This window comes from Camelus bactrianus, chromosome 12 (assembly GCF_048773025.1).
Source record: "Camelus bactrianus isolate YW-2024 breed Bactrian camel chromosome 12, ASM4877302v1, whole genome shotgun sequence".
Taxonomy (NCBI): domain Eukaryota; kingdom Metazoa; phylum Chordata; class Mammalia; order Artiodactyla; family Camelidae; genus Camelus; species Camelus bactrianus.
Genome location: NC_133550.1, coordinates 14289456 through 14317427, shown reverse-complemented (window position 1 = coordinate 14317427; position 27972 = coordinate 14289456). Strand labels below are relative to the sequence as shown.

At 39.4% G+C, this 27972-nt stretch overlaps 1 protein-coding gene across 4 annotated transcripts; it reads left to right on the top strand.

Annotated features, from left to right (window-relative positions):
• The first annotated feature begins 950 nt into the window (after positions 1-950).
• On the top strand, positions 951-27309 carry EIF4B (eukaryotic translation initiation factor 4B). Of its 4 annotated transcripts, none has more exons than XM_074374819.1 (15): positions 951-1108; positions 8259-8396; positions 9740-9948; positions 11649-11765; positions 13766-13820; positions 14483-14617; positions 17653-17790; positions 17896-18069; positions 20609-20837; positions 21818-21915; positions 22967-23180; positions 23729-23784; positions 24344-24449; positions 24774-24846; positions 25249-27309. In XM_074374819.1, exons 1-15 carry the CDS (start codon positions 1096-1098, stop codon positions 25327-25329), a joined length of 1836 nt encoding a protein of 611 aa, XP_074230920.1. In that variant the 5' UTR covers positions 951-1095; the 3' UTR covers positions 25330-27309. The 4 variants fall into 4 exon arrangements, with proteins under 4 accessions (XP_074230920.1, XP_074230919.1, XP_074230918.1 ...); XM_074374818.1 differs by having other exon boundaries at positions 24341-24449; XM_074374817.1 differs by having other exon boundaries at positions 21818-21930.
• The last annotated feature ends 663 nt before the right edge of the window (positions 27310-27972 follow it).

Genomic DNA, 27972 nt, shown 5'->3' with positions numbered 1-27972 from the left:
TTATTTATTTATTTATTTTTTCCAGCTATCAGCTTTTAAATTCCTCAACTTACCAACATGTTCCTGCCCTGGAGTTTGTAATATAGCTGTGAGTCCTCTACCTTCTCCGAAAGCTCTTCCTAAAGACATTCACAGGGCTTGTAATTCAGATCTGTTTAAGCGCCACTTACTCAGAGGCTTTCCCTGACCAGGCAGTCTAAAGTTGCACAAAATTACTCTTATCAAGTCACCTTAATTACCTGCAGTGCTTATCATCTTTAATATTTTATTTATTCACTGCTTAAATCGTTTATCTTTTCCTCACTGGGCTGTAACATCCTTTGGAGCAGTTCTGTCTTCTGTTGTACCAAAAAATGCCAACAGTGCCTGACACGTGGTAGGTGCTGAATGAAATTTTTCATTGAATGAAATATTATATATGATAAAATGTAGCATTAGCGAGAGAAAGCGTGGATAGCACTCGGCTGTGAAATCCCAAGGGCCAAGGTTCCATTGAACCTAGTCAGTAAAATGACAGATTGAGTTTAAGCCCATGGCAAGTAAGGATTCAGTATTTGTTACTTCCTTATTCTTTCTAAACATGCCCAATTAAAACCATCCTCATGCAATATTGGGTTTGTTTTGCTTTAACAAACAGCAATTTACAAAGAAACTCAGAATCCTCCCGTTCAGATAACTAATTGTGGCACGCCCGTTCTGAGTTCCAGCCCGCCTCCATTTGGTCCCAGAGAGGTGGAACCCGCAGGCGCAGCCCCGCCCCTTCCGCTGACTCCACCGGCCGGAAGTCTGCGGATCAGGAGACCCCGCCCCGAGCTCAGACCCTGCCCTTCGTCCACGCGTATCCTTACGTAAAGCGTGAGGGGGTTCGCGACAGCCTAGGCTCCACCCCTTTGGCCACATGTCGCGCAGGTCTTCCCGTCGGACGCCGCGCCACCTCGCGCTGCTTTACGAACCTAGAACAGCGCCGCCCCGCCTCCTGTGTCCCTCCTCACCTCCCCGCCCCCTCCCAGTTTCGCGTCTCCTAGCCCGACGCGATCGCTGTAATCACGTGACTGCCTCATCCGGGTCCTTTGCGTTCTCTCTCCCTCTCCCAACATGGCGGCCTCAGGTGAGTGAGCGGCCGAGCGCGGCCAAGGACCGGGTTCCCAGGGCACTCTCGGAACCTGATCCACTGATTCTGTGGAGTTAGCGGGCGGGTGGCACCGCTCCCTTTCGGATTTTAGGGCTGCGGCAGGCTGGCGGCTGAGCCATGTTAGGTTATCGCCTCGGGATGTTTGGGGGGAGGGGAAGGTGTCTTTCCCCTCCCCCCTCACACCCTTTTCACCCCGTCTGCGCGAGGTTGGAGTGGGGAGTAATGGTGGACTCTGGCTTGAGTTGGAGTGAGGAGGAAGCGCAGAAAGATACGCGGGAAACGTGAGGCCTTCTCATAGACGTGAAGCACTTTGCCCGCGTGGAGGAAGGAGGGAGGCGGTTGGCGCGCGGACGGGTGCACACTAGACCGGGTCTACAGGCGCGAGGCCGTTGCGGACGGGAGTGGGGGCAGGGAAATAAAGGGGGGGCAGTTAGAACGCGAGCGCGAGTCGGTGGAGGGCGGGGGGGAAGGCAGTGGTGCGCGTGCGCTGTAGGAGAGAGGAGGGTAGTGGAGACGGGCGCGCCTTAAAAGCACACGCGAGAGCCCAGATGGGAAGGTTTTACACGCCTGTGTTGCTCTCTTAAGTCCTTCCAGTTTCTGCTCTTCCCCTTTTAGAGTGTGGCCCGGCCTTTATATTCTTCCAAGGGTAAATGTGTTAGGTTTGGAGGTTGAAGCTACTAGAGGTAGGTGGGGGTGGGGAACCCAGTGTGTTTCGCCCACGTGTTGGAGGAGAGGAAGCCAGGGTGGAGACCTAGATTCCTTCTAGGCTTTTTTCTTATTCAGTCAACACTTTACTGAGTAAACTATATATGTGCCAGGCACTGTTCTGGGTATTGGAGCTACAGTAGTGAACAAGCTCAGGTCTCTGACAGCTTCCATTTTGGTTAAATTTTGATAGCTCCAATGTTGGGCTCTTTTTTTCCTCTTATTTTAAATAACTGTATAACTACTGGGGGGTGCTTTTAAAATGCTAGTGGCTGGAGTCGGTTTCTTTTTTAGACTTTGGGGGCGGGAATATCAGTAACACGCAAGTCTACTTGAATTACTAACGGACTTAGTACCATTCATTTTAGTTTGAGAGAGAGTCTTTTCCCTGGCATGACCCTGCATTCTACAAAACATCCACTGAACAACTTTTATCTCTGGACACTTATTTCTCACCAAGAATTTCTCTTTAGTATTACATAGAGATGTTTTTGAAAAATGTTGAAGGGATTGAGGCGCATTTCAACATAATACCTCTCATTAGTATAGCACTTGACAGTTGACCTAGCACTTTTGTGTATATCTGATGTTCTGTGAAATAATGTGGGCAGATGGTGGTATCTTCATCTGAGGAAGATGAAATTATTTGTCCAAGGTCACACTACATGCTGATGGCAGACTAAGGTCGAAATCTTTGAGATTTCTGACTCTTCTCCATTATCAACTTGGAAGTAACAAAATTGACTTCCATGTCATAAGTTTGGGGTGCCGCCTCAGAGCTCCATCTAAAGTAAAGTACTTACTTGGCCTGAGTTTGCCATCTTGATGGCCTGGTGTCATCGTTAAGTGAAAAGCCTATATTCCCTTTCTCTAACTTTTGTAGAAGTTTCAGAGGTGGAAAACATGTTAGCATTCGTGTCCTTAATTTTAGAGTTGATTGAAATCCAGACTGATTAAACGGATTTGCTTAGTGATGGTTACTCCACCCCCTTTGGAGCCCTCATCTCCTCTAATTCCATTCCATAAATGTTTTTAGCTTGTGTAGTATGCATAAGGGACAGTCTGCCCTTGAGAAATTTGGGATTTATCAAATTTCTCTACTATGAATCTTTTCCCATTGCATTGAGTTTGTTGAGTGACCAATATTCCTAGATGTGGCTGTATTAATGAGTCTAAAAAATTAGTGTTTTCTCAGTGTACTTCTTGATGATATCTGATGTCTTGTTGAACAAAACAGATCTTATTTTTGTGTGTGTGAAAATATATGATAAAATTTCATAGGCTTCTTGAGACCAAAATTCTTTGCAGTGATACCAGTATCCATTGTGACCCATTGTTAATCTTCAAGAGCTGGAAGTGTCCCAGAGCTGACTTGTATCTCTTCTTACCTATAGGGGATCAAATGTATTTGATATGAGTTAACGTTTTTTGAGACTAAAATGCTTTAAAATTGGAAATAATGTACTTATGCCCACACAAGGCCTTTCATTTGCCTAACACTTTTCAGAATGACAATATATGTTGTGTCTTGTTTGATTATTTTTGTAAAGGGGAGAGGATTCATGTCCAGTGGTTGTTTTCATACAATGCTGACCCTTATAGGTAAAAATAGTTTCAATGGTTGCCATTATATGCTTTCACATATTACCTGTTTTCCTATTCCATTCTCTACCATATGTTTGTTATTTTGGGAGTAAAATACCCAGATTCAGAAAGCCAAGGCTAAAACTTAGGAAAATTCAAGTACAGGTAGAAATACTAAGGTAAAACATAATATTTTTAATAATATCACTTGAGAAAAACAGCCTTGAGGTATATAATTCACATACTATGTATGTATGGCTTGAGATAGAGGAATATCCTACGACATTGTGTTAGTTTCAAAGCATCCTAGAATTTATTGTTTTCCTGATAGTGGGGGAAAGAATTGACTTCACGGTTTTGTTGTTTCTAACGAAGTGCTTGTTTTGATTAAACATGTTTATGTACATTTATAAGTACACATACCAAAGTCAGTTTCTTAGATTTGTAATGTATATTGCTATGGTTTATAATCGTAGGAGAATGCCCAAAGCAAGAAGTTATTTTTGAATTTTTATAGCTCCTCATAGAAGAAGTCGAAGTACTTTTTGTAGTGATCAGCATGATGTGTATTGGGGATTTATTTTGTATATTTTTATGTAAATGATCAAATTGAGGATGTGTGGAGACATGAGGAAAAGGAGATGAGGCATTTTCCTCAGATTGTGTCAAAATAAATTAGACCGAGAAGTTGAGTTCCAGTAACAACTGAGCGTGGGGGTGGAGGTGGTGGAGCTTATTAGTTCTGACTTACTCTTTATTATCTACTGTGTTCAGCAATAGTGCGGTAAAGGATGAGGCCTCTCAGTGTCATGACACTGCATTGTATGAAGCTTCTTTTCACGCTGGGCTCTAAACAGCAGTGGGTTAGTCTAGTTCTAGGCACCCTGATATTTGGATGGATTACATTTATATAATACTGTTTCTTTAAGGAAACGTTTGCTTAACATTAGTTTTTAATTCTGGACACCTTGGCAGGATTCTTTTCCAGAAACACCTATAGTAGGTGGACTTTTGTTGGCTGGCTAGCTCCTTTCACTCAGCATGTTTTCAGGGTTAATCCATATTGTAGGATGCATGGGTAATCATTCCTTTTTATTGCCAAATCCATTGTATCGACATCTGTATCTTATCAAGTCATCAGTTGGTGGGCACTTGGATTATATCCAGTTTTTTTGCCTTTTATGAATAATGCTACTATGATCTTATACTTGTTTTTGTGACACTTTCTGACATTCTTAGTCTGTAGTTTCTAAAACATTCAGAAGAGTTGATAACTATAAAATAAGTGACTTAGTCTGGCAAGATCTAAAATTAAGAAACTTGATTTTTGACAAAGCCTTATCTGAATGTTAAGAGCTCTGAATTCCTCTTCCTAAATAGGAGATAGTAGTTTAAGAAAGATCCAGAAGGATGGCTGCATTGTACAACAATTAGCTTTATTGCTTGAAGTACTTTAAGGTGTTTTCTGTTTTGTTTAAAGAACTAGCCGCCCATCCATAGATTTTATCACTCCAGTATTTGTCAGTTGTTGCTTTTATTACTAATACAGTGGAGTTGTAACAGGAAAACATTCTGAGAAAAATAAAGGAAGCGTATTTTTACATGCCTGATAATCCTAAAGACTTGGTTTATTGCAGTCACTTTTCTGCTAGTATACTTTGTATAGGGCTAACATTTTTGTTTGGCCACTTATTTATTGGTGTGAAAACAACACTTAAACAATGGTTCTCAACCATGGGCAGTTTTGTCTCAGCCACCCAGGGGACATTTGGCAATGTATGGAGGCATTTTTGATTGTCACACTGGTGTTCCCCCCCTGCCCCCCACATCTACTGGATAGAGCCTGGAGATGCTGTTAAACATACAGTGCACAGCACAGCACTGCTCCCCCAAAGAATTACTCAGCCTAAAATGTCAATGGTGCAGAAATTGAGAAACTAAGAGTTAAGCAGATTAGTTATAGCATTTGTGTATATATATATATGTATATATACACACACACACAACCCTGTTTATTGTTTCTGACCTAGGGATTTACTTTCCCATTTATGGCCTTGTCCATTTATGGGTATGCCCTGTTTTTGTATTTTAAGATCTTTTCTTTAACCTATTTGAGTATGTAAAGAGCTTCACTAGTATCTACTACTTAGTCAATAAATTACGATTGTAATGAGGCAAACAGGCAGTTAGAGGATTTAATAAAATTTTGGAGACTTTTTTTTTCCCTCTTAGTCCATGTGGATTAGGGCTTAAATAATTGGAATATGTTTTGTTTGTTTTATTAGGTGATTGGTTTAACTTTAATCAAGTCACATAAGATTTTTTAAAGTTCAATAAGAGTTGGACCGGTTTGATCATCTGTGTCAAAGGATTGATACCCCTAGAGCACTGAATGATACTTTAGTTATACAGAAGAGAACACTGTTGATATCCTAAACATGGAATGGACCTAGATGTTGCAGGAGCAAAAGAACATGGAGGATTTAGATAGCATCGTTTCTCAGTTACTGGAATAAAATGGAGCAAACATTTAGGTTTATTAATTTTACTTTTTAACGGCTTGTTTCTTTAAATCTTTTGCTTATACTGTGATTGAGCCGATGCTGCTGCTAGATTCGAAGAAACTTAAGTTAGGGATCTTGTGAAAGACTTTTAGCCTGTCTTTAAATGAAGACTATTCCCTCATCCGAGTGATTTCTCAACCAGAGGTTTTTGGAGCAGGTGGTCACAGAATCTGAGGGGAAAGAGAGCTGTGTTATTTGAAAAGACAGTCTAAAACAGTGCTTTAGTTTTTTTGGGTTTTTTGTTTGTTTTGGTCATATTTGATTTATTATTTTGAAATTACAAATAACATTAGAGGAGAGTATAAGGCTTGTTTATCAAGAGTCAAGGGGTAAAAGTTGAGAAACCCTGATTTAGAAAATTGATTTAAGTCAAAATCAGACCAAAGGGCATATTGAGTCCAGATTCTGCTATTTGGGTATTAGATACATATATAAAATAAAGGGGAAAGAGACACCTCAAAGTTTTAGTATTATGTTGAACTTGATCTCATTGTATGGACTGATTTTTCTCAGTGACCAGACAGATTAATGATTGAGTATAGCTGATGATACTAGGTTAAGCCCCATGAAAGTAAAGATCTCTAGCTAGCATCATACTAGTCCTAGACACTATTTTTGAATTGGACAACTGAAATAGCCTGTACACTATAAGCATTCTATCTCAGAGCTATGTGTTATGTCTTGTTCAAATTAACTTAATAAAATTTCCCCTAGGCCTTTGCATATGAGCTACAAGCAATATCAGTACTGTAGGACTCAACCTTTGCATAACTGCTTTCTTTTGAAGCATAGAATTGATCCAAAATATAACCTACTTGATCATAAGTGATCGTTTAGGAGCAGGGTTAGTATTAAGTCACTTGAGAGAAGCATGGAAACTTCACATTCAAGACCATCTTTTCTCTGTATAATTGTAGCCAAGTTCATCTGGTTTGTGCATTGAGACTTCAGGTTCATATTGTGTCTCGAAGTTTCATGATATTGAGAGCAAACAAGTCTTTATTTCCTAAAAATTGTATTTTAAAATAAAGGCAGGTACCACATGAGAAAGCAACCTTGATTCAGTTAAGCACATGGTGCATCAAGTTACAGATTCTTTATCCTCTTGGATTGAAAATTTGTTGAGAATTGGAACATGAGGAAACTCATGATTGTAAAAGCCATGAAATTGATCTTTGTTACAACAAAGCTGCTTGTTTTTTTCTTACCACGTAGTAGCTGCTCTCAGCAGCCAGTTCTAGAACTTTACTTAGTCTTTTCAGCTCTTCTGCATAAGCTGCTGATTGGTGCCGTCTTAGAAGCAGTTCTGAGGACAAGATAGTTAAAGAGCTGAGGTCAGTCCACTAAGTGGAGCCATTTAGAGGTTCCTAAAGATTTCATAATCAGGGAAAACATTTAAATGTGTTGATTCCTACGGATTTCTTATGTTTTCCCTTTTGTATAATATCTTCATATGTTAAGGTAGGGAAGGAGATCTTTTTTTCCCTAGATGGCAGAGAGATTGAACTGTGTATATGTCTTACCACTTCAGCACTTTCAAATGACAGTGAGTACAGCATTTGCCCTGGTTATGATAACCTGCCATAGAACTAATAAGCTTCTTAGAGACTGGTGCTTCTGTGGGAAGAGCCCTAGACTTGGTATCCAAAACCCCGGGTTTAGTTCTACCTCCACCATCTAGTATCACTGTAACTTAAGGATAGTCATTTAACCTCTCTGAGACTTGGTTTCCTTATCTGTAAATTGATAGGAATGATTCCTACCTCATGTGGTTATTTTACAAGTATGAAACAACTCTCAAAAGTGTCATATAAAGTATGTTATTAGGGATAGGGGTTTTGTTTTATTTGTGTCCCAGAAGCAATGAATGTAGTAACCTGTCTTAAACAGAAATAGTTGTTAAATTAAAAATTTCAAATGATAAACAAGTGAGTATAGTAGAAAATAAAAGTTTGCCCTGACCCGTTTCATTCCCCAGAATAAGTTTGAAAATCCTACTAGACTCTAAGCATAATGTGTATTTAAACAAGAGAGATTCACATTGTATGTATCCTGCAACTTTTTATCTTTTCACTTCTCATTGAACTTTCTGTGCTAGTGTATTGTGGTTTCTCCGTGTCTGCATGGAATTCTTTCATATAAATGTGCCATAATCTAAACCTTTGATGGGCCTTTATTGTTGCTTTCTCTGTAAATGTTTAACAATAGTACGTTGTACACTGAAGATATCCAAGTATTGATGAATAATCTTTCTCCTGCCTTTTTTAAAACAGCAAAAAAGAAGAATAAGAAGGGGAAGACTATCTCCCTAACAGACTTTCTGGCTGAGGATGGAGGGACTGGTGGAGGAAGCACCTATGTCCCCAAACCTGTCAGCTGGGCTGATGAAACAGATGACCTGGAAGGAGATGGTAATTTTTCTTTTGTTTTCCATCATGCTTGGAATTTTCATTACCTTCTAGGTAAAACCTATTCCATAATAATGGTTCCATTTGTAACTTGGAAGGAACTTACCAATTTATAGAGCCTGAAATCTTATGTTTATGAATTTTATAGAATTTTAGGTTTAGGCTATAAGAGTTTGTGATGGGGCTAAAGTTGGTGATTCAAGAGAGCTGAGTGGTAGTTGTGGCTATTTCAGTAACAGACTTTTCTCAGGGTACTATCCTTTTAAACCTTATTGTCCTTATTTGGAAGGCAAGGAATAGATTATTTCATTTTATGCTTAAGATATCTTCATGAAGTTATATTGCAATATAATCTATAAGCTGTTTGTTTATATGCAAGAGTCAAGGAATAATTTGTTCTAGGAGCTATCAGTGTGAAGTCACGTTGTCCCTGGGTAAACAAAAATAGTCTGAAGGAAAGGAATAGGAATAGGAATTATGGTGGGAAAATAGGGAAGAGTCATTGGGGTATCATTTGGATAAGTTCTGTGCCTTCAAGGAATAGCCAGGTTCAGGCAGGAACTGTAAAAGTCATTGAATATGATGTAAATCTGATCACCCATCATTTTTTTCTAAAAGCTTTCATTGCAGACTGAAGAATACTTTTTCTTATGTGACCTATTTTCATAATAAGAAATTTCATGTGGATCATACCTTCCATAAGTGTTGATACCTGGCGTTTTAATAAAGTGGGGAGGATAAACCTTGAAGAAAACACTTTGTCTAGCCAAAAAGTAGGAATATGTGAGTTGTTAGTAGTGGTTAAATATATTTGGAATGAAGGGGATCCAGATTTGAATCTTAGCTCTCCTTGGATTACCATCCTACTGGTTTACCATCTGTGTGACCTTGGGCAAATTACAGAAACTTCCTGAAATCTTAGTTCCCTTTTCTGTAAAGTTGGGAACAAACTCACAGGATTATTAAAAAGGTGGGATGTAATGAATATGAAGTTCCTGTTACATGGTAACTTCCCATAAACAGTAGTTGATATTTTCTCATTCTTTTGCTGCATAAAGAATGAGTTACCATGATTCTGTTAACAAAAGTCTGGGTCTCAAAAGGCCTTGGAATACTTAGAAACAAAGAGACAATAAATACTGGGTCTTGCATGGCTATTCTGATGCATGGCTTTTCAGAAGCATTTTTCTGATAAAGTACCCTTATTGCTGAACCCCTATGCTTTTTATTTGTTTCTTTCCTGATACAGCTTATTTAATACTTGGCACTTAGCAAAGATCCTCTTATTCTACAGTGGCTGTGAGGAAAATTTCTTCTAATTTCTTGTGTCCACTTTTCTATCCTAGTTTCAACCACTTGGCATAGTAATGATGACGACGTGTATAGGGCACCTCCAATTGACCGGTCCATCCTGCCCACTGCTCCACGGGCTGCTCGGGAACCCAATATCGACCGGAGCCGTCTTCCCAAATCACCACCCTACACTGCTTTTCTAGGGAACCTGCCCTATGATGTGACAGAAGACTCCATTAAGGAATTCTTTAGAGGGTTAAATGTAAGTGTAAGGGTTTTAGGCCATTAACTAGATATGGAGGTGACTGTCTCTGAATTTCTATGTTGAGAAAGATTCTGAGGTTGTGTCTAAACTTGGAAGAAATAGATATGTAATTAAGAGGTATATAAATTTATAAATTAAGTGGTGTATAGGTGTATAAATTAATGGGTATATAATTAAGTGAAGAATATTCTCATCCAATACCAGTCTTATCAGCAAAATTAATAATACCATATTGATAACAGAGAATTTCTCAAAAACATACACCCTTTCTTACTAAGAAACTTAAAGGTGGTATACCCAGTTAAATGTTGAAAGGTGGAAAGAAAGTTTCTCTGAACTCATCCAGTCTGTTAATGACATTCAGACTTATAACAAAAATACCCTTTAATATTTTATATGAATACATTTGACAGAGTGGATGTATAGTTCATATTAAGTCTGTTGACGTATAATAGAATTCCAGTGTTTATAGACTTGCTTAAAAAGCCTAAGGCAGGATATTTGGAAACACTGACCCTAGAAGTTTCCAGAAAGATGAAAATGATTATGAGATGCTCAGAAGTCCTTTTCCTAAACTTTGATTAAAAAATATTTAGGACTTTAAAAATGAAAGAATGAGTAATTCCAATTCTGTGGGGTTTTTCTCCAGTCTTTGCTGATGAGAAGACATTAAAAAGTAGATTTCTTCTAAGAATCTGCCCTCTCCTTCATTCTTGCTATGTTTTTTTGACTCCCTACATCCTGTTCTCTACAGTCAACTTTTATAGCTGGCTTTTCTCATGATTATTTTTGACCACTACTTACAAATCTTACTCTCTTTTTAATTCTGTACATCTAGAAGGCTGACCTGTTTTGAATTCCTTTCTAGTGACCTTTCTGTTGTAGAATGTTGAATAACCTTTAGCCTGTTCCGGCTTTTCACCTTCATGCTCTAGAGTTGGTCTGTAGCTACTTTCCTCTTTTTATTTTGTTCCTTTCCGTACCGTACTCATCAGTTGAGTTGAACTAGAATTTAGAAGCTACTGTAACAAAATCTGTATTTCAGGAGCCCAGAATAAAAGATCAAGTTAGTGATACAGAAGATAAACTTGAATATATGAAAAATATTGAAGAAATGAAGAAGTAAATGAAAGGGGTTGGAAAACAGATGTAAAAGATGGCAAGAAAATAGTCAAAAGTATATATAATTCAGTGGTTGACCGTCTCAGAATTCAGCAGAGGTGGGTACGGTAGGTGAGGGTTTACAATCCAATGTCTGACTTAGCAAAGCTATTAATACATGAAGACAGTAATGTTTTTCAGGTAAGTCGGGTTGCCAAAAAATACACTACCCAGAAAACTTGGGCAAAAATGGAGTAAATTTCTGAGAGAGAAATATTGGAAATTAACTAATTGTGGAACAGGCAGTTGCTCTTAATTGAAAAACAACTAAAAACTAGGAATGTAGAATGAGGCAGAAGTCAGGGGTACAAGGAATACACTGAACTTGGGTTAAATGCATATTGTTTGAGTTGAAAAGGTTTATTGGCGTATATAGCAAAGTCTCTCTTCCATCCCTGTGCATCAGTTTTCCTCCTGGAGACAGGTTCTTCTGTATTCTTCAGAGGAATCTATTGTATACACAGTGGTCAAAAAAAGAAAAAAAATGAACAAGAACATTGAATTGAGAAACATTTTTTGTTTCTTTACTCCTTCAGATCAGTGCAGTGCGTTTACCACGTGAGCCCAGCAATCCTGAGAGGTTGAAAGGTTTTGGTTATGCTGAGTTTGAGGACCTGGATTCCTTGCTTAGTGCCCTGAGCCTCAATGAAGAGGTAAATAAAATGGGTGAGGGGTCTGGGGCTGGGAGTTACAACTCTTGTGTTTATCAAATGGATATTTTTTAGGTTGGGTCAGTAGCTGTTTCACAGATTCCCATAATATCTACCAAGAAAGGTCTGGATTAATTTATCAATGAAACGTTAAACATTCAACATTTGCAAGTCACATTATCCACAGGGCCCAATAATTCAGGATGGTGTTTAGGTGGGAAATTGTGAAGAAATCCACTGTACCAAGACCTTAATAAAATCTCACATTAGTTCACTCACAGTTCTGCTTCAACTCCTGTGATTATGCTTTTTCATAATAAATAATATGATCAGATCAAGACAAATATAAAAATCATGTTATTTTAGTACCTATTTAGTCATGTTATTTAGTATTATCTCATTTTCAGGTAAGTAATGATGTCTGCTTTTTTTGTTTTTCTATTTTTAATTATAAGAGGGTTCAGAAACATTTCTCACCAAGATGTCATTTGTAATACATACTCAGGAATTTTTTACGGGAGAATGACAGTAAACATTCAGTCCTGCTGTTTTTTAACATTGAACATAGATGTTTTTCTATCCAGACACACTAGAGATTCAATAGGGAGAGGAGACTCAGCTGTTACTACATGAGGGAGAAATGGAAATTAAGTCTAATTGTAATAGTTATTTGAGTAATTGGTGAGGTGTATAGATTCGTAGGAGTCCAAGCTGGATATTGAAGCATTTAGATACCTGATAGTGGTGGAAGTTTCTAATCCAGGAGCTACTTATTTATCTCTAGTGACTTTAGAAATCAAACTAATTATATCTGGAAAGAAAAAGGGGCTCTTTTAATTCCAGAAACTCCTCATTATTTGTTGAGAAGGCACTTTCCAATGCCATTTGTGCCATAATTCTGTGGTCCATATTTACCATTGGACATGATTGAAAGCACCACCTCAAAATATTTTTCCTGTCTCATAATTGAGTACCACAGTGATAATTTGAAGCAAATGTTAAATAGGAATAAAAATTCATTTATTTGGTTAAATATATGAAAACCTAAAGTTGTTCCAAAGTTTTTCTTCTTGGGTCATTTTTAGATTTTTTTTTTTTTTAATGGAGGTCCTGGGGATTGAACCCAGGACCTCATGCATGCTATGCATGCATTCTACCACTTAGCTATATTCCCTCCTTTTTAGATTTTATTAACATTACTAATTTTTAACTTCTCAGTCTGGATAAGAGAAAGAATACCATACAATTGTTACTGTCTGAAGTTTGCTAGATTGACTGTTACGTGAAATGTTGTCATGGTCCAGACTTAGGAATTACTTGGTATTTAGAGAGTTCATCATAGTGGTATTTAATGTAATTTCAGCTATTCCTAACTAAAAATTCATTGTTAACCTTCTTCAACTGTAGATTCTAATATGAAATGAGGAAAAATCAGTAGAATTAATCGTGTTCAAAGTATGTAAATAATGATGAGAGAAAGGCAAATTGGGATATCGTGAAGGAACTGGTTTATCCAAAGATAATATTGAGTGAAAGACTTGAGATTATAAACAGAGCCCATGCTTAGTGCAGCTTTGCCAGGGCATAGTGGCATAGTAAGAGCTCTGTGAATGTTTGAATGCACAATTGCTCTGGACCCACATATGCTTTTTATTTCGATAGTTGTATGGAAATTGTTTTTAATTTAATACACTTGACAAATTGCCTTTGGTGGTTAAAAAGTTAAGTCTGTTCTGTGAGATTTGACTTGAAAAATAGTAAGGGTAGTTGACCTGACATTCATTTAAGTCCAACTTTTAAATGTTACTTCAAAGGGATTATTTCATATTCAAGTTTTTATAAAGGATTCTTTAGCCAACAAATTGTGGTGTTGGCTAGATTACAGTGTTTTTCCTTTATCTTCCTTCCCCCAGTGCTTCTGCTATGCCCAGACGTTCAAGGTCACTCATGGGATTTGTGCATAATTGGGCAAAAGGTTGGTTAATATGGTCCTATGCTCTCAGTCTCTAGGTAACAGGAGAATTCGAGTGGACGTTGCTGATCAAGCACAGGATAAAGGTAAGAAAGCTGCTGAGAATGTCTCCTGTTTTGTCATGGTCCTAGGATGACAAAGCAGAGGTGCCCTCACCAGAAATTTTTAATAGAGGTAGATAGTGGAGATCTCCCTTAATCTGGAGCAGTAGTTCTCAACTGAGGATGATTTTGCTTCACAGGGGACAGTTGTCAGTGTTAGACATTTTGGGTTGTCACAACTGTGGGAAGGGCTACTGACATTTAAAAGATAGAATCCAGGGACTAGTCCTGTAATGCATAGGACAGCCCCCCACAACAAAGAATTATGTAGCCCACATGTTAGTAGTGTTGAGAGATTGAGAAACCTTCATTAACCTAGATGAACATTAAATATATAATAAGTAGATGAGGTACCTAGCGGCACACTGGGCACAAGAGGAGCCTGGTTCATGTACATTCCAGGGGCTCCTGGCCTATGCAGAAGATGTGACAGATAAGCATTAAACCAGTAGGGAGAAATGTGAGGAAAGGAATCACTTGGTGGAGTTGGATGGAGAGTGCACTAATGAAGCCTGGGGCGAATTCATGATGACGCTGTGGTATGAGCCAGAAGTACAGTATACTGAGGGAAGGTTCTATGCATGTGAGAAATTCGGGCAAACGTTTCTGTGAGCTAACCTGTAGTTTTTTTATTTATATATCTGTAGACAGGGATGATCGTTCTTTTGGCCGAGATAGAAATCGGGATTCTGACAAAACAGATACAGACTGGAGGGCCCGTCCTGCTACAGACAGCTTTGATGACTACCCACCTAGAAGAGGTGATGATAGCTTTGGAGACAGTAAGTTCATTTATATCAAGTTAGTTTCTTCTGTTTTCCTGGGGGGGTTGTTTTGTAATAGAAGAAACGTGTTAGTGTAGCTGATTACATTAGCAGATGGCAAGTGTCTGGGAATAGTAGGTAGACATTTTTTAAGATGACTTTTAAAATAACAAAGTTCGTTTACTTCAAAAATACTAAATGTCTACCATGTACCAGATATTGTTGTAAGTAAGCTCAGGATATAGCTGTAAACAAAACAAAACCAAAAAATCCTGTTTTTGTCGAACATTATACCAGGGGAGAGAAAAATAGGCAAATAGATAAAATGCAGTCTAGAGAAGGAGAGTAAACAATGTCACGGGGTAGGAGTTGGAAAGAATTACAACTTTTACACCACCTAAATCCAACAAAGGTTTTGTAAAGCTTTTATGGGGAAACTGGTACAACTTTATTGAAATACATGAAGGAAGATTCAACACTGCCTTTATTTTTCAAATGGAAAGAAACTACTTTTCAATAAAGAAATGACTAAGGAGTAGTTTCTTCATATAATGGAATACATGATAGCATAATATGTAATGTTGGGAATAAAATTCAAATCCTACTATGTTGAGGGAGAAAAGGAAAAATATGTAAAAATTTGAAAACAGTATCATACAGTGTTGATTAATACATAAGTTGTAAAGATGTGTGTGGCAATGTAACCACCCTCATGACTACGGATGGAAGGTTGAGGGAATCCTTTAGCTGCGTCTATAACATACTGCTTTTAGATTTAAAAACTGAAATAAACATGGCAAAATGTTGACATCCACTAAACCTAAGTAATAGGTTCATAAGTCTGTTAAGATCATTTCTGTAGTTCCTGTATGTTTGGAATATCTGGTAAGGTTTTAAAAAATGGAAAGAACAACCTAAGTTCACAGACAATTTGATTTTGTGAGACACCTTGTGAGCTCTGTACCAAATATAATGGAGGAATCAGTGAGAGATTCTTGAAGAGAGTCCTCTTTAACCTAGTGAGATGTGGGAGAAGGAAGGAGTCAGGTTTATATCTGACTTTTAGATAAAGTCTTTGTGACCCAACAAAGCCTTGGAGAGAACTACCTGAAGTACTTTTACTTCAGCATTTATGCAAGAGGTTCTGTTATTAACAGGAAGAAATGGCTCTTGAAAGGAAAAGCAGACATTCAGACCAAGGGGTCCTGTTTTGAATCAAGGAACATGACTATTTTCTCACCTCAGCCCTTGAATTTAGAGCAAGCAAGATGGATAACAAGAAAGAGTGAGAGTGCAGTTGTTATCCAAAGCTGCCAAATTTGTAAGGCTAGGTTATGGCCCCCAAGGTTAGTTCTGACAACATGTTAGAGATCCCATGTTACACCAAGAAGGCAGTGATACCCATCCCAGGTGTTGAGCCCATAAAAGACATGTTGGGGTTGGGGACGGGGGTCGAGGTATTATGCTAAAGATCAGTGTAAAAGCTCAGCAAACACTTGTGTATTTCCTGACTAACTCAGTAACAGCATGCTAATGTGCTGCTTGTCTTCACTGGATTAATGAATGTCTGTTCATATAGACAAAATGATGTCTTTTGCAAAATGAAATCATTGTTTAAAAGGAAGCCATCATAAAAATAGGATCCTTCTTTGGCTTACATAAATTATTAAACTCAGAATGTTTTTCCGTTTTTTCAATTAGTTGATTTATGTTTAGAAATTGGGGGGTGGCTTCATGTAAAAATCTGGGTTTCTGACATGTCACCTGAAGCTAAATAGCATGCAACGATTTTAGTATTATAAACAACATTGCAGAGAACCTTCTTGAACTTGTCTTTATGGTATGTCCAGCTATTTGCTCAGGATAAATTCCTAGAAATTGAATTACTGGCCCAGAGGGTATACATATTTTTAAATCTTTGAATACATAGTTCTGAAACAACTTTCAGGGTATTTGTACTATTAAACCTCAGCACAAGAGTAGGAGTTGGCTTATTCCACTAAACTTTGCCAGTACAAGATACATCATTTATTTTAACCTTTCCGTTTGGGTGGTGGGAAACAATGTTCCATTTTAGTTTCTGTTACTGGTAATAGATAATTAACCAGTTGTCATGTGTTGCATTTATTTTTCTCATTTTGTTTGCCTCGATTTGTGGTATGTGTTTGGTACTCCCATACTAAACTTTTTAAGTGGTTTTTCTTTGGTATCAAGCATAAAAGATTCTACCTATATTTTCTTGTGTTTTGTGCCTACATTTTTTAATATTTAAGTCTTTAATCCTAGATGGTCATTATAGTATATACAGTAGTCCTCCCTTATCTGTAGAAGATACATTCCCAGGACCTTCCCCCGCCATGGAAGCCTGAAACCTCAGTACCGAACCCTGTGTATACTATGTTTTTTCCTATACGTACACCCCTATGGTAAAGTTTAATTTATAAGTTAGGCATAGTAAGAGATTGACAATGATGACTAATAGTAAAATAGAACAGTTATAACAATATACTGTAATAAAAGTTATATGAATGTGATCTCTCTGTCTCTTTCAAAATGTCTGATTGCACTATACTGTGCGGCATGGATATGCTGAACAAAGGGGTGATTCACGTCTGGAGCAGGTCAGACGGTGCAAGATTTCATCATGCTATTCAGAACAGCATGCAATTTAAAACTTAAGAATTGTTTATATCTGGAATTTTCCATTTAAAATGTTTGGACTGTGGTTGACACAGGTAATTGAAACTTTGGAAAGCGAAGCCATGAGTAAAGGGGGACTACTGTAGAGGGATTTTTCTCTAACTCCCTCCTAAGTTAGCCTGGCAACATTTATTGAATCACCAGAAAAGATTTTTAAAATAAATATCAAGAAAACTTTAATTCAATACAAATTTTTCCACCTTGGATACAATGTTATTTTTTTTTCAAGTAACAGACACAGCGGTAAATATGAACTCATGAAACCAAACTAACCAAATGGGCTGTCAGATTTCTTTCTGCTAATAGTGTCAAAGAAAAAGGAATGATGTTGCCTGTCGCTTTTCTCTCTATAGAGTATCGAGATCGTTACGATTCAGACCGATACCGTGATGGGTATCGGGACAGTTACCGGGACGGCCCGCGCCGGGACATGGATCGCTACGGGGGCCGAGATCGCTATGACGACCGAGGCAGCAGAGACTATGACAGAGGTCATTATAGAACAGAATTAAGTTAAATTGTTTTCTTTTTAAGAATTCTTTTCTTGCCTTTTCTTCTCTCCAGTATGATGATTGCAATTTGGGATATATTTACAGGCTACGATTCCAGGATAGGCAGTGGCAGAAGAGCATTTGGTAGTGGGTACCGTAGGGATGACGACTACAGAGGAGGAGGGGACCGCTACGAAGACAGATATGACAGACGAGATGATCGGTCATGGAGCTCCAGAGATGATTACTCTCGGGATGATTACAGGCGTGATGATAGAGGTAATTGTTTTCTTTTGCTTGCTTGATGAGCATACCACTAGAGAAACTAATTGGAAATTGTTCAATTATGTTTCAGACCCCTTAAATGGGCACAGATAGAATCTGCACATAGTAAAGGATGCATCAGAACATAACAGAGCATTGTTTACTATGACATAATGGAAGTAAAGCAAAGTCTAGTTCTCACCTGTCTTAGCATGTAGATTTTTCAATTAAAATTTAATTGAATAAACAAAGTAAAAAAGATAAAAACATTTGCCAGACATTCTTACAGTATGATCTTACTTAAAATAGGCAGTGTTAGCCCATCTTTCAAGTGAAGGAAATGAGACTGAAACACAGTCTCATAGCCAATAATTGGTTGTCACTCTAGGTTAAAAATCAAATGTTGCTTATTTCAGTGCCATTATAACAAGTAGTTGATATCATTAATTAATGGTGTGATGTCAGTGTACCTGTTCTAAAATTACTCCTCCAGTGTTATTTATGTAAAACATGTGTTAACAAATAATGACCTCTCAAAAAGTATTATAAATGGCCACCATTTGTGTTCTGATTTTAGTGATGTCATTTAAAAAGTAAGGTATCTGGCTCAGAATTTTTCTCTTTAATTATGTTTAGACAGCATATCTGGCCTTTTAATATCCCTGTCTTAGCCCTGACTTTGTGCCAAGTCTATATACATCACCTCTTATCCCCTGAGTAAAGAAGGTAGACATAGATGGCTAATAAAACAGTGAGGTGACAAAAGTCATCAGAGCCATATTGAAATTATGCAGTGAAGTCTTTTCCTCCTCCTCCAGACAAAAATTTTTACCGTTTCCAGTTTTTTAAACAAAACTTAAAATTGATTCTTAAATTCATTCCTGTTATCTATTTCCTTTATTTCCATGCAAGAAACCTAGAAATGATAGGTAACATACTTTGAAGCATTTGCTCTGCACCAACAGTTAGCTGAGTGCTCATAAAAGTATTTAGTCCTAAGTCTTCTGTCTGGTAGAGGTACATCTGTCATCTCCATTTTACTAGTGAGAAAAGCAGCGGATCAGATGTTGTCCTCATTGACTACTGATCTTTGCCTCTCGTGCCATTTCTTGCCTCCCCTAATAGCTGCACACCTGAATTTTTTTTTTTTCCTTTTTTTTCCTGGTGATCCTAACCCCAGCTCCCTCTTAAGATTTGCCCCCTTGTCTGTCCAGAATCCTGCCACTACTTCTGTTGACTTTATTGCTACTCCCAAGTTACTGACATTTCCCTGCCTCGCTCTGTTCTCACATTGGCCCAAGTTCTCTTTCTGGAACAGTATCTTACTAGGTTATTTTCCTCCTTTTAAAACCTCATCTCTTCATGACCTGAAAGATAGCCCTTTGTACCTCAGACATACAAAGGCCTTCTCTGCTCTGCCTCTTCAGTGTTGTCTCCCTTCCCTTCTACATTTATCCTGTCAGGAGCATGCTGAGCTTTCAAAGCCTTCACTGGCTTCCCCAAACACAGTGCCAGTCTTACAACTTTCATATGGGTAAATCTGTTTTGTAGAACTTAGCATGCTGTATTCTTTTTTACTCTGAGCCTCTCACTGAATTGCCGGCAGGAACTTTAAATGAGTTACTCATTCTGACCCCAGTTGTACCCTGTGTGAAAGTAATGGCCCCTTCACAGAGTTATATAGGTCAAAAATGTATCTCAGAAGTTATATAAACTGCCAACTTAAAACCTTATAGAAAATTCAAATATTCCTGAACATTACTTTCTTTGCTTGCAGGTGCATAGATATGTAGTTAAAGACACGCATGGGAATGATAAATACAAATTCAGCATAGTAGTTAGAAAACAGCACAGCCAAGCATGTTTTCATGGGAAGAATACTCAAGAGGCTTTGAAAGTTTTTGTGAGGTTTTACCACTTAAGCCAGGTGGTTGGTACACACAGGCTTCCTTTATAGCTTCTGTATCTTTTTTGTATATCTGAAAATATTTAGGATAAACACTGGTTTTGGAAGATACAGTTTCCTTGAAGCACTTGGGTTTATTTTGAGATATTCCGACAGCTTGGACCCAGGAAAAAATCAGACTCCCTTAGAGTTTGTATTCTGATGTTGTGTTGCATGCTTTACCCTATGAATCACCATCAAATTTATATTATACACAGAGATAAGAATATAAGAACTAGAGTCTTCTCCATCGTACTATTACAAGGTCTTTTTTAGCAAGATACTTCATCCAATAGTTTGTCAAAATTTTTTCCCCAGATACATAGTTCTCATGATAAAGGATTCCTTTACCTTTCACATTTTTATTCTTTCTAGTCTTTCCCTCGGTCTGAACTGCACCATGGATGTGGTAGTGGAAGGATTAATTAGACTTGGTTCTTTGGGCCTCCCATTCCCTAATCTCCCTTCCTGTCTTTGCTGGATTGGCTAGGCCACTCACTAGCCTAGAGTCCCCAGTAGCATTTCATCAGAGCTGTGTCTGGAAATCTGGCTTTCAGCCATTGGCTTCTGATGATTTTGAACTATTACTTAGAGTTTTATTTAACTTAGGTCCCCCCCAAAGACCCAAACTGAACCTAAAGCCTCGGAGTACTCCTAAGGAAGATGATTCCTCTGCTAGCACCTCCCAGTCCAGTCGAGCAGCCTCCATCTTTGGAGGGGCGAAGCCTGTTGACACAGCTGCTAGAGAACGAGAAGTGGAAGAGCGGCTCCAGAAGGAGCAGGAGAAATTGCAGCGTCAGCTGGATGAGCCAAAGCTGGAACGACGGCCTCGGGAGAGGTGAGGTTGTCTTCAGTTACAGGTTTCCCATCCTCACGTCCAGTGATGCTTAACCAGGAGAATTACGTTCCGAGGGGGCACTTGGGAAATTTGTGTGGCTGTTCTTGGTTGTCACTTACTGGCACTTATTAAGCATGGGCTGGGGCTGCTGGCTGGTCTGCAGTGTGTGGGACAGCTTCACCCAGAAAAGAGTTACTGCCTGTCCCTCACAATTTTCAAAAAGCCTCTTGGGCTTAAATTGTTTTCCACTTACTTTTATTTGTATATATGTTGGCGATATTATCTATGTGTTATTTCAGGATAGTAAAGGAGTGTTTATTATTAGAAGGTGGCATTGAATCCAATAGGAAGGAAGCCTTCTATAACAATGTTCTGAAAAACTTAGTTTTTCAGTTTTTAACGACTCGCAGGATTGTGCTACCTGTAAGGGAGGGGAGAGTTATAGATTATATAGGAGAATGTTCTTAACCCTAGCTGACTTGACTCCTGCTGAAATGCGGATTTCTCTGCTATCTAAAAGCAGAGCATTCCTCTGAAACCTTTTATAAGCCGAAATGGCATAAAGTGAAGAACCAATTATTTTAGGACACATCTTACTAACAGATAACAGCTTGCTGTGAAACAAACACTGAACCACTATTTTCACTCTTCATCTTTTCTTTTTTTTTTTTTTTTGGTGTAAAAGCAAAAATCTTCGGATTTCTTTTGGTTAGCAGCAGCAGGTACTAACGTAGGCTTTTTTCATGAAAGTGAAGTGGCATAAAGGAAACTTAGAAAAAAGCAGGCGATACCTGTATTTAGAGCCAGTGTCTTAATGTCTGCCACTCTCAGATGGTTTGAGGCACAGAGGTAAGTGTATTCACCCACCCATAGATAAACAGGATAAAATATTGATAAGCAGTGGTTCTTGAGGGGTTAGCATGGGTCCAAGGTGGCCTTCACAGAGTGGGACATAATGCATTTGTACATCTTTTGTACAGACATCCAAGCTGGCGAAGTGAAGAAACTCAGGAACGGGAACGGTCAAGGACAGGAAGTGAATCATCACAGACTGGGACCTCAGCCACATCTGGCAGAAGTAAGTCAGACCAGGGTGGGTATCATATTACTGCCCTTTTCTATAACCTACCCATAACCAAATTATGCCAAAACTTGGGCGTTTTTTATTTAGTTATGGACTCTTATTTGGGTTAGCATAGATTGATCTGAGTTTCATATCTCCTGCTCTGAAAAATCTGAGAAATGGGTACCAGAAGAGATTCAGATGATCTGTTTAATAATCTTCCACTAAAAGGTATACTTGATTACTAAATTTGTCCCTCTATTTAGGTCTTGACATTGGTTGGGGGGGTGTTTTTTATTTTGTTTATTGTTAACACCCCTCTCGCCTAGTGATTTTTAGGCTTTCTTCTCCCATGTCTAAATTAATTTGTACTTAAGCAATTCACCCAAGTGTTGTAGTTTTCTGGAAATTTTTCATACTGGAGGAGCCTCTTAGTAATAGGATGGTAATGCCTTTTTGTAGCCAGGTAGGAGGGTGATGGTTGGGTAGATTTGTATACCTACTGCTGAAGAGCTTACACTTAAATGTAGAAAGAAATCTCCTAATTTTAAGGTGACATTGAAAGCCCTAAAACATGCATATGCTCTGCTTTTCATAAATGTGATTGTATCACCGTTAGGGGTGTGTGTTGAGCCTCTGCATTACGGTTGATCAGTGCTTCATTACAGAAATTCCTTCATGTAATACTCATACCTTTTTTTTTTTTTCCTCAAATGGAGGAACTTGGTTCAAAGTACCCGCTGCATGCTCAGCGTGTGCTCTACCAACTGAGCTCTATCCCCCACCCCCCAATACTCCTTCTTAGGAGAGGTCAGTTGGCTATCCTTGGAGTGTCATTATTTTTCATATTTCTCTTGCATCAGTAAAACATTGTCTCCAGAGGACATTTGGACACCACTGGTTTAGTGATAATTTTATCTATTGGGAGCCAGATTGGGTCTGTTTTTTAAGAAGAATGATGGAAACTTGGGTGTGGGTCATTTTCCACTCTGTTGAGGCCCTGATCGATTGTTGTACAGTAAGCCTTTTTTCCTGATGCTTCGACTTTCCCATTCTGACTTCACAGATGCACGAAGGAGAGAGAGTGAGAAGTCTCTAGAAAATGAAACACCCAATAAAGAGGAAGACTGTCAGTCTCCAACTTCTAAGCCTCCCAAACCTGAACAGCCTCTAAAGGTAATGCCAGCCCCTCCACCAAAGGAGAATGCTTGGGTGAAGCGAAGTTCTAACCCTCCTGCTCGATCTCAGAGCTCAGACACAGAGCAGCAGTCCCCTACAAGGTGAGTCAGCTTGGAAACATAGCAGTTGATTGGCTATAGATTCTTCAGTGCTGTGTTATCATGGTGGAAAGCACCCTGTGGAGTGCTGGCCTCAGAAAGCATCTGATTAGTTCTGCTGTCTTTGCTCTTGGTTCAGATTGTACAGTGTGCTGGAGCTGGCGCATAAGAGCCAGTTCAGTTTTCTGGAGTTTTGATAGCTGGTTGACATCACTTTGGTGACTCAGTCTGCAAACACTATAAATCAGAACCCACCAGTGCCACATTTTGGCAGTCTGGTCTTGGGGGTCACTTCACTTCCCTTAGGATCCTCATTTTTAAAATACCAAGGATAAAATTAAACTGGCCTGATTGTGATGATTCTAAAGGACATGACACCTGGTGTTCAAATAATTGCTTTCATTATTATCTTTTACATATTTTAAAGTACAGCATTGAGTATGTATTTTGGATCTCTAAAACTTACACTGTACTTGAACAATGATTGTAAGTTTCTTACCTGTTCCTTCCCTAAGACAGCTGATGAATGTGATTACATGTTTTTCTTCTAGTGGTGTAGGGAAAGTAGTTCCAGCTCAGCCATCTGAGGAAGGACCAGCAAGGAAAGGTAAGACCAGAGAGAATAGGTTTTTCACCTAGATTGAGGCCAAAATTAAAAGGCCTCCATGAAGGAGTCACAAAATATTGAACTTCAGTGTTACTTTGCACTCATTTTGTGTTAAAGCTTCTTTGACTATCTACCTTTTCTTGCCACTAGAGGGCAGGAGTGGCCTCTTTGGAGAAAGATTAGTGCCCTGCCCTTTCCTGGTAGAACATTTCTTTGAAAGGGAAAAAAAGTACCGGAAGGAAATCAGCATGCTCAGTCCAGATTAGAAATGTCACCATCTGCAAGGCCAAGGTCACCACACAGCGTCATAGTCCTTATTTCCACTTTGCTTTTTGTGATGGCATAGCCCTGCAGTGGAACTTTTTAGTGGAGTTCATTCGGTGTGTGTCTGATGTCGAGGACGTGGGAAGAAGGGCTTAGGAAGGAAGTCTGGATTGGGGGGAGTTTTAATTTCCCTCAGTACTTATGGGCACACTTTTTTTCAGCTTAGGAGAAACCTGGGAGAGGGAGAGTGTTTGTTTTATTTGACTTGTTTCTTTTTGCATCTCGGCTCAAGCAGATGAAAATAAAGTAGATGGGGTGAGTGTCCCAAAAGGCCAAAGTGGGAACTCCAGCCGTGGTCCAGGAGATGGAGGGAACAAAGACCACTGGAAGGAGTCAGACAGGTATGCCCATTCTCTGTCTCTGCCTCCCTCCCCACCCCCTCCCTCTCCCTCCCTCCCTCACTCGCTTGCCATTTATAGTCTTTTATCTAATGCTAGATACCCATGTCTTTGTAAGTGAGAAGTTCTTGGTTTGCCAGGCATTGCCAAATGTTGCACTGTGCACCGGTTAAGTTAGCCAATACAGTCAGTTTCAAGTCCAAGAATCTAGAAATTACGAAATGTCCAGATAGCCAGGACTGTTGACCAAAGGTGCCTATTCTGTACCTCAAAACTGCTTGTGGGTGTTGGGAGAGTCCTCTCTTAAAGTTGCTCACTTCTGTGCAGGAAAGATGGCAGAAAGGATCAAGACTCTAGATCTGTACCTGAGCCAAAGAAAGCTGAAGAAAATCCAGCCTCTGTGAGTGTCAGACTTGCCCTCAACTTCTCTTAGTTCACTTTTGCCTTTGAAATCTTGTACATTTGGAGCTGCAAACAGAATGGTTGGGAATAAGCATCAAATTGCTTGTTTGAAGTATTGAAAGAAGCTTAGATTAGTTGTTTGTTGTTGTTGTTGTTTGTTTGTTTTTTTCCCTGATTCTACCTTTGACTACTGTGATCCCTTCTTCAAGATAAAAGGTGGTGTTTGCATTTCCTAAGAAACATGTGTCTCTGGCCGGCTCTCCCAAGCTACTCTCTAGTGGAGAAGCTAATGAGCAAGCAAGCAGATGTGGTCTGGAAAACCACCTTCAGTTTCCTGTTCCTCGGTTTTTGAGGTGAGAATTCAGGGGCTTCATTATCTTACCGCTCTTTTCTATTACAGAAGTTCAGTTCTGCAAGCAAGTATGCTGCTCTCTCCATTGATGGTGAAGATGAAAATGAGGGAGAAGATTACACCGAATAGACCTCTTCATTCTGTGCTTTCTCCTAGTCTCTCTACCCTGGAACATTCGAGAGCAAATCAAACCTCTCTCCAGACAAGACAAAATAAAACTCACCATCTCTTGGAGACCTTTCTTAACTTTTTTTTTAAAAAAACAAAACAAAACAAAATGAAATGAAATTCTTTTGCATGCTGCTGCAGCCTTTAAAGTATTGAACTGTGTAGCCAGAGAGACTTACAGCTTTTGATGGAAAAGTTGTGGTGCATTTTTATGACCCATGCAGTTGCTTGTGATTAGTGCCTAGGGGCCTCCATTTAGCAAAATGTCAATGACAGTGTCTGGAATCTGGTTGGGCAGTAGGGCAGGTGTAAGGAAAAGCGTGAGGTTTCTACCTTCAATTCTTACTATCCTATTGTGGCATACATGAATTCTCAAACACTGAATAAATTATCCATCCTTGGCTAGGTAGGTTTAATCTCTGATGTTTTAGTCTCCAGGAGGCTGCCAGCCCCTCCTCTTACTCAATTCTGAGTCACTGGGGCCAGCCTAGGGGGAGTTCCTTCATTTGTACCCCCCAGGGGGGTAGGTCGGAGCGAATCTGCGGGCCACTGAAGAATAGGGCTGTTTGGTGACCAAAATAAATGGGGAAATCGTGGTTTGAAAAGAAGCTTTGGAGGCTTGATGAATTATTTTGCACCAGTAATAGGGAAAATGGTATAATCTCCAGTAAACACATGAATGGTTTACTTCCTGGAGCAGGAAGCACTTAGGGGTCATGGGAATTCCAGTGTCTTTTATGTGTCCTAGTTTTACCCTTTCTTAAAAACTATCCCTTCTGAAAGTTCAAATATCTCCACATTCTCTTGAAATCTTGAAGCTTTAAAAATTGAGATTCTTGTCATCGTCCCATGTTCCTCCTGCTACTCTTTCCTATCCCTTCCCAGAGGCAGCTCCTACTTAGGTAGATCAGCCACTCCATCTCCTAGGCTTTCTCTACAGCCCCTGGGAGCTGTCCAAGGAGGATTCACTGCTTTTCCCAAGCACATCTTGGCTCCTTCATGTCTTGACTTTCCTTCATCCATTCCTGCTTCTGTGACCCCTTTCACACCTCAGAAAACTTTAGAATTACTGGTCTTAGGTGATGAGCGAGGGTGGGTAGAGAGGGGCAGTTAAATTGGGAGCCTTTCTTAACAACCTTGATTGGGCTTTCGGGGCTTTTTTTTAAACAGGTTTCCTTCTCTCCACTGAAATCCCTCACCAGTGTTTGGATTTATAATGTGGCCTAGACCAGTGTGTGGGGTTTGGGGGGGTTTTTTAGTGTCCCTTGAGAGAATAAATGATAACGGAGAGAACAATTTAACAAAAGTCCTGGCTTCTCTTGCAACACAATAGCTTTACTTGCCTGCTATTACGTGCACCTTTGTACTGTCAGCTCAGTAGATGGTGTCCTTACGGGCAACATTGGTACCTACAGAGAAGAGACACCTTGGTCTCTTGTTTGCAAGCCCTTCTCCCATCAGTCCTAGGTTAGACCCTGTCCAGCCACGCACGGGTGTTGGTTTGAGTGCTGCAGCAGTGAGCATAATGAATCACTTACCCAGTGGACATAGACACACCAAGTGAAGTAACTAAGTAATTGGCTTGGATTTCGCTAGTAGCTAGGAAATGGCTTCTAGAGATACCCAAGGTTGAAAGGGTATTTTTTTAAACCATTTGCTATAGGTGATGAAAAGGTAGGGTTTGCCCTCTTCATGTCTACTTCCAAATAGTTGTATCCAAAAAAGCTGTTTTTCCCCCATTCCTCTACCCTGCCACCCTGTTAAAACAGGGATTTATGACCTGCTTCTCAATACATGTAAAATTTGTACAAAAATATCTTCTATGAAAATGATTTGTAATCTGTAGACTTAATACCTGGGAGATGTCTTGAGATGTAAAATCCCATCCTTTGGGTTGTGGGTTTTTTGTTTTCTCCAAATAAATCCGATCTTTAAAGTTCATTTTAATGCTGACGTTTTTTGACGTGCACTCCACATTCCCAGTGTTTTTTTATTGGTCTTAACTTTGGATACTGTTAAATGCAAGTAGAGGGTGGTTTTACAAGAGGAACCTGTTTATTGAGACTAAAAGCCTAGGAATTTACATCAGCTCCCTTCCATCATATTTGCCTAGTGCTAACCTTTAATATTACTTGAGAATATTTCCTACACTTTATTTTAATCACATGAAGTGGGAGCTCCAGGGTAAATCCTCACGTCGTCCTTAAACTTGCACCCTTCGATCTGGAGAGGTGCTGTGTCTGCTTTCCCAGGCTGCACCGCACAGCTGGAGTGGAGTTACAGTTGACAAGGTGGTCTGGATTACGGCTGAGGCCACTTTCCTCATTTTAATCAGCACAGATATAGTGGGAATTTTCCAAACAGCTAAGGACAGGCTGTTCATTGTTGCAAGGCAGGAAAGAGGTTAGGTTAAAACAGTGGCAGAGAAGCCTTAAGGTCACAAGGGGGTGGAGCACAGAAAGCCACAGAAGCCTCAGTGGACAGCTTGGGGGACTCGGAGCCAAGAGGAAGTGTGGTGCAGAGATGGAGGGAGGTGGGAGCAGAGTTACAAAGGGGGCTTTCCTGGGCCAACCGCAGCGGCAGCTGCTCACGGGGTTTCATGCT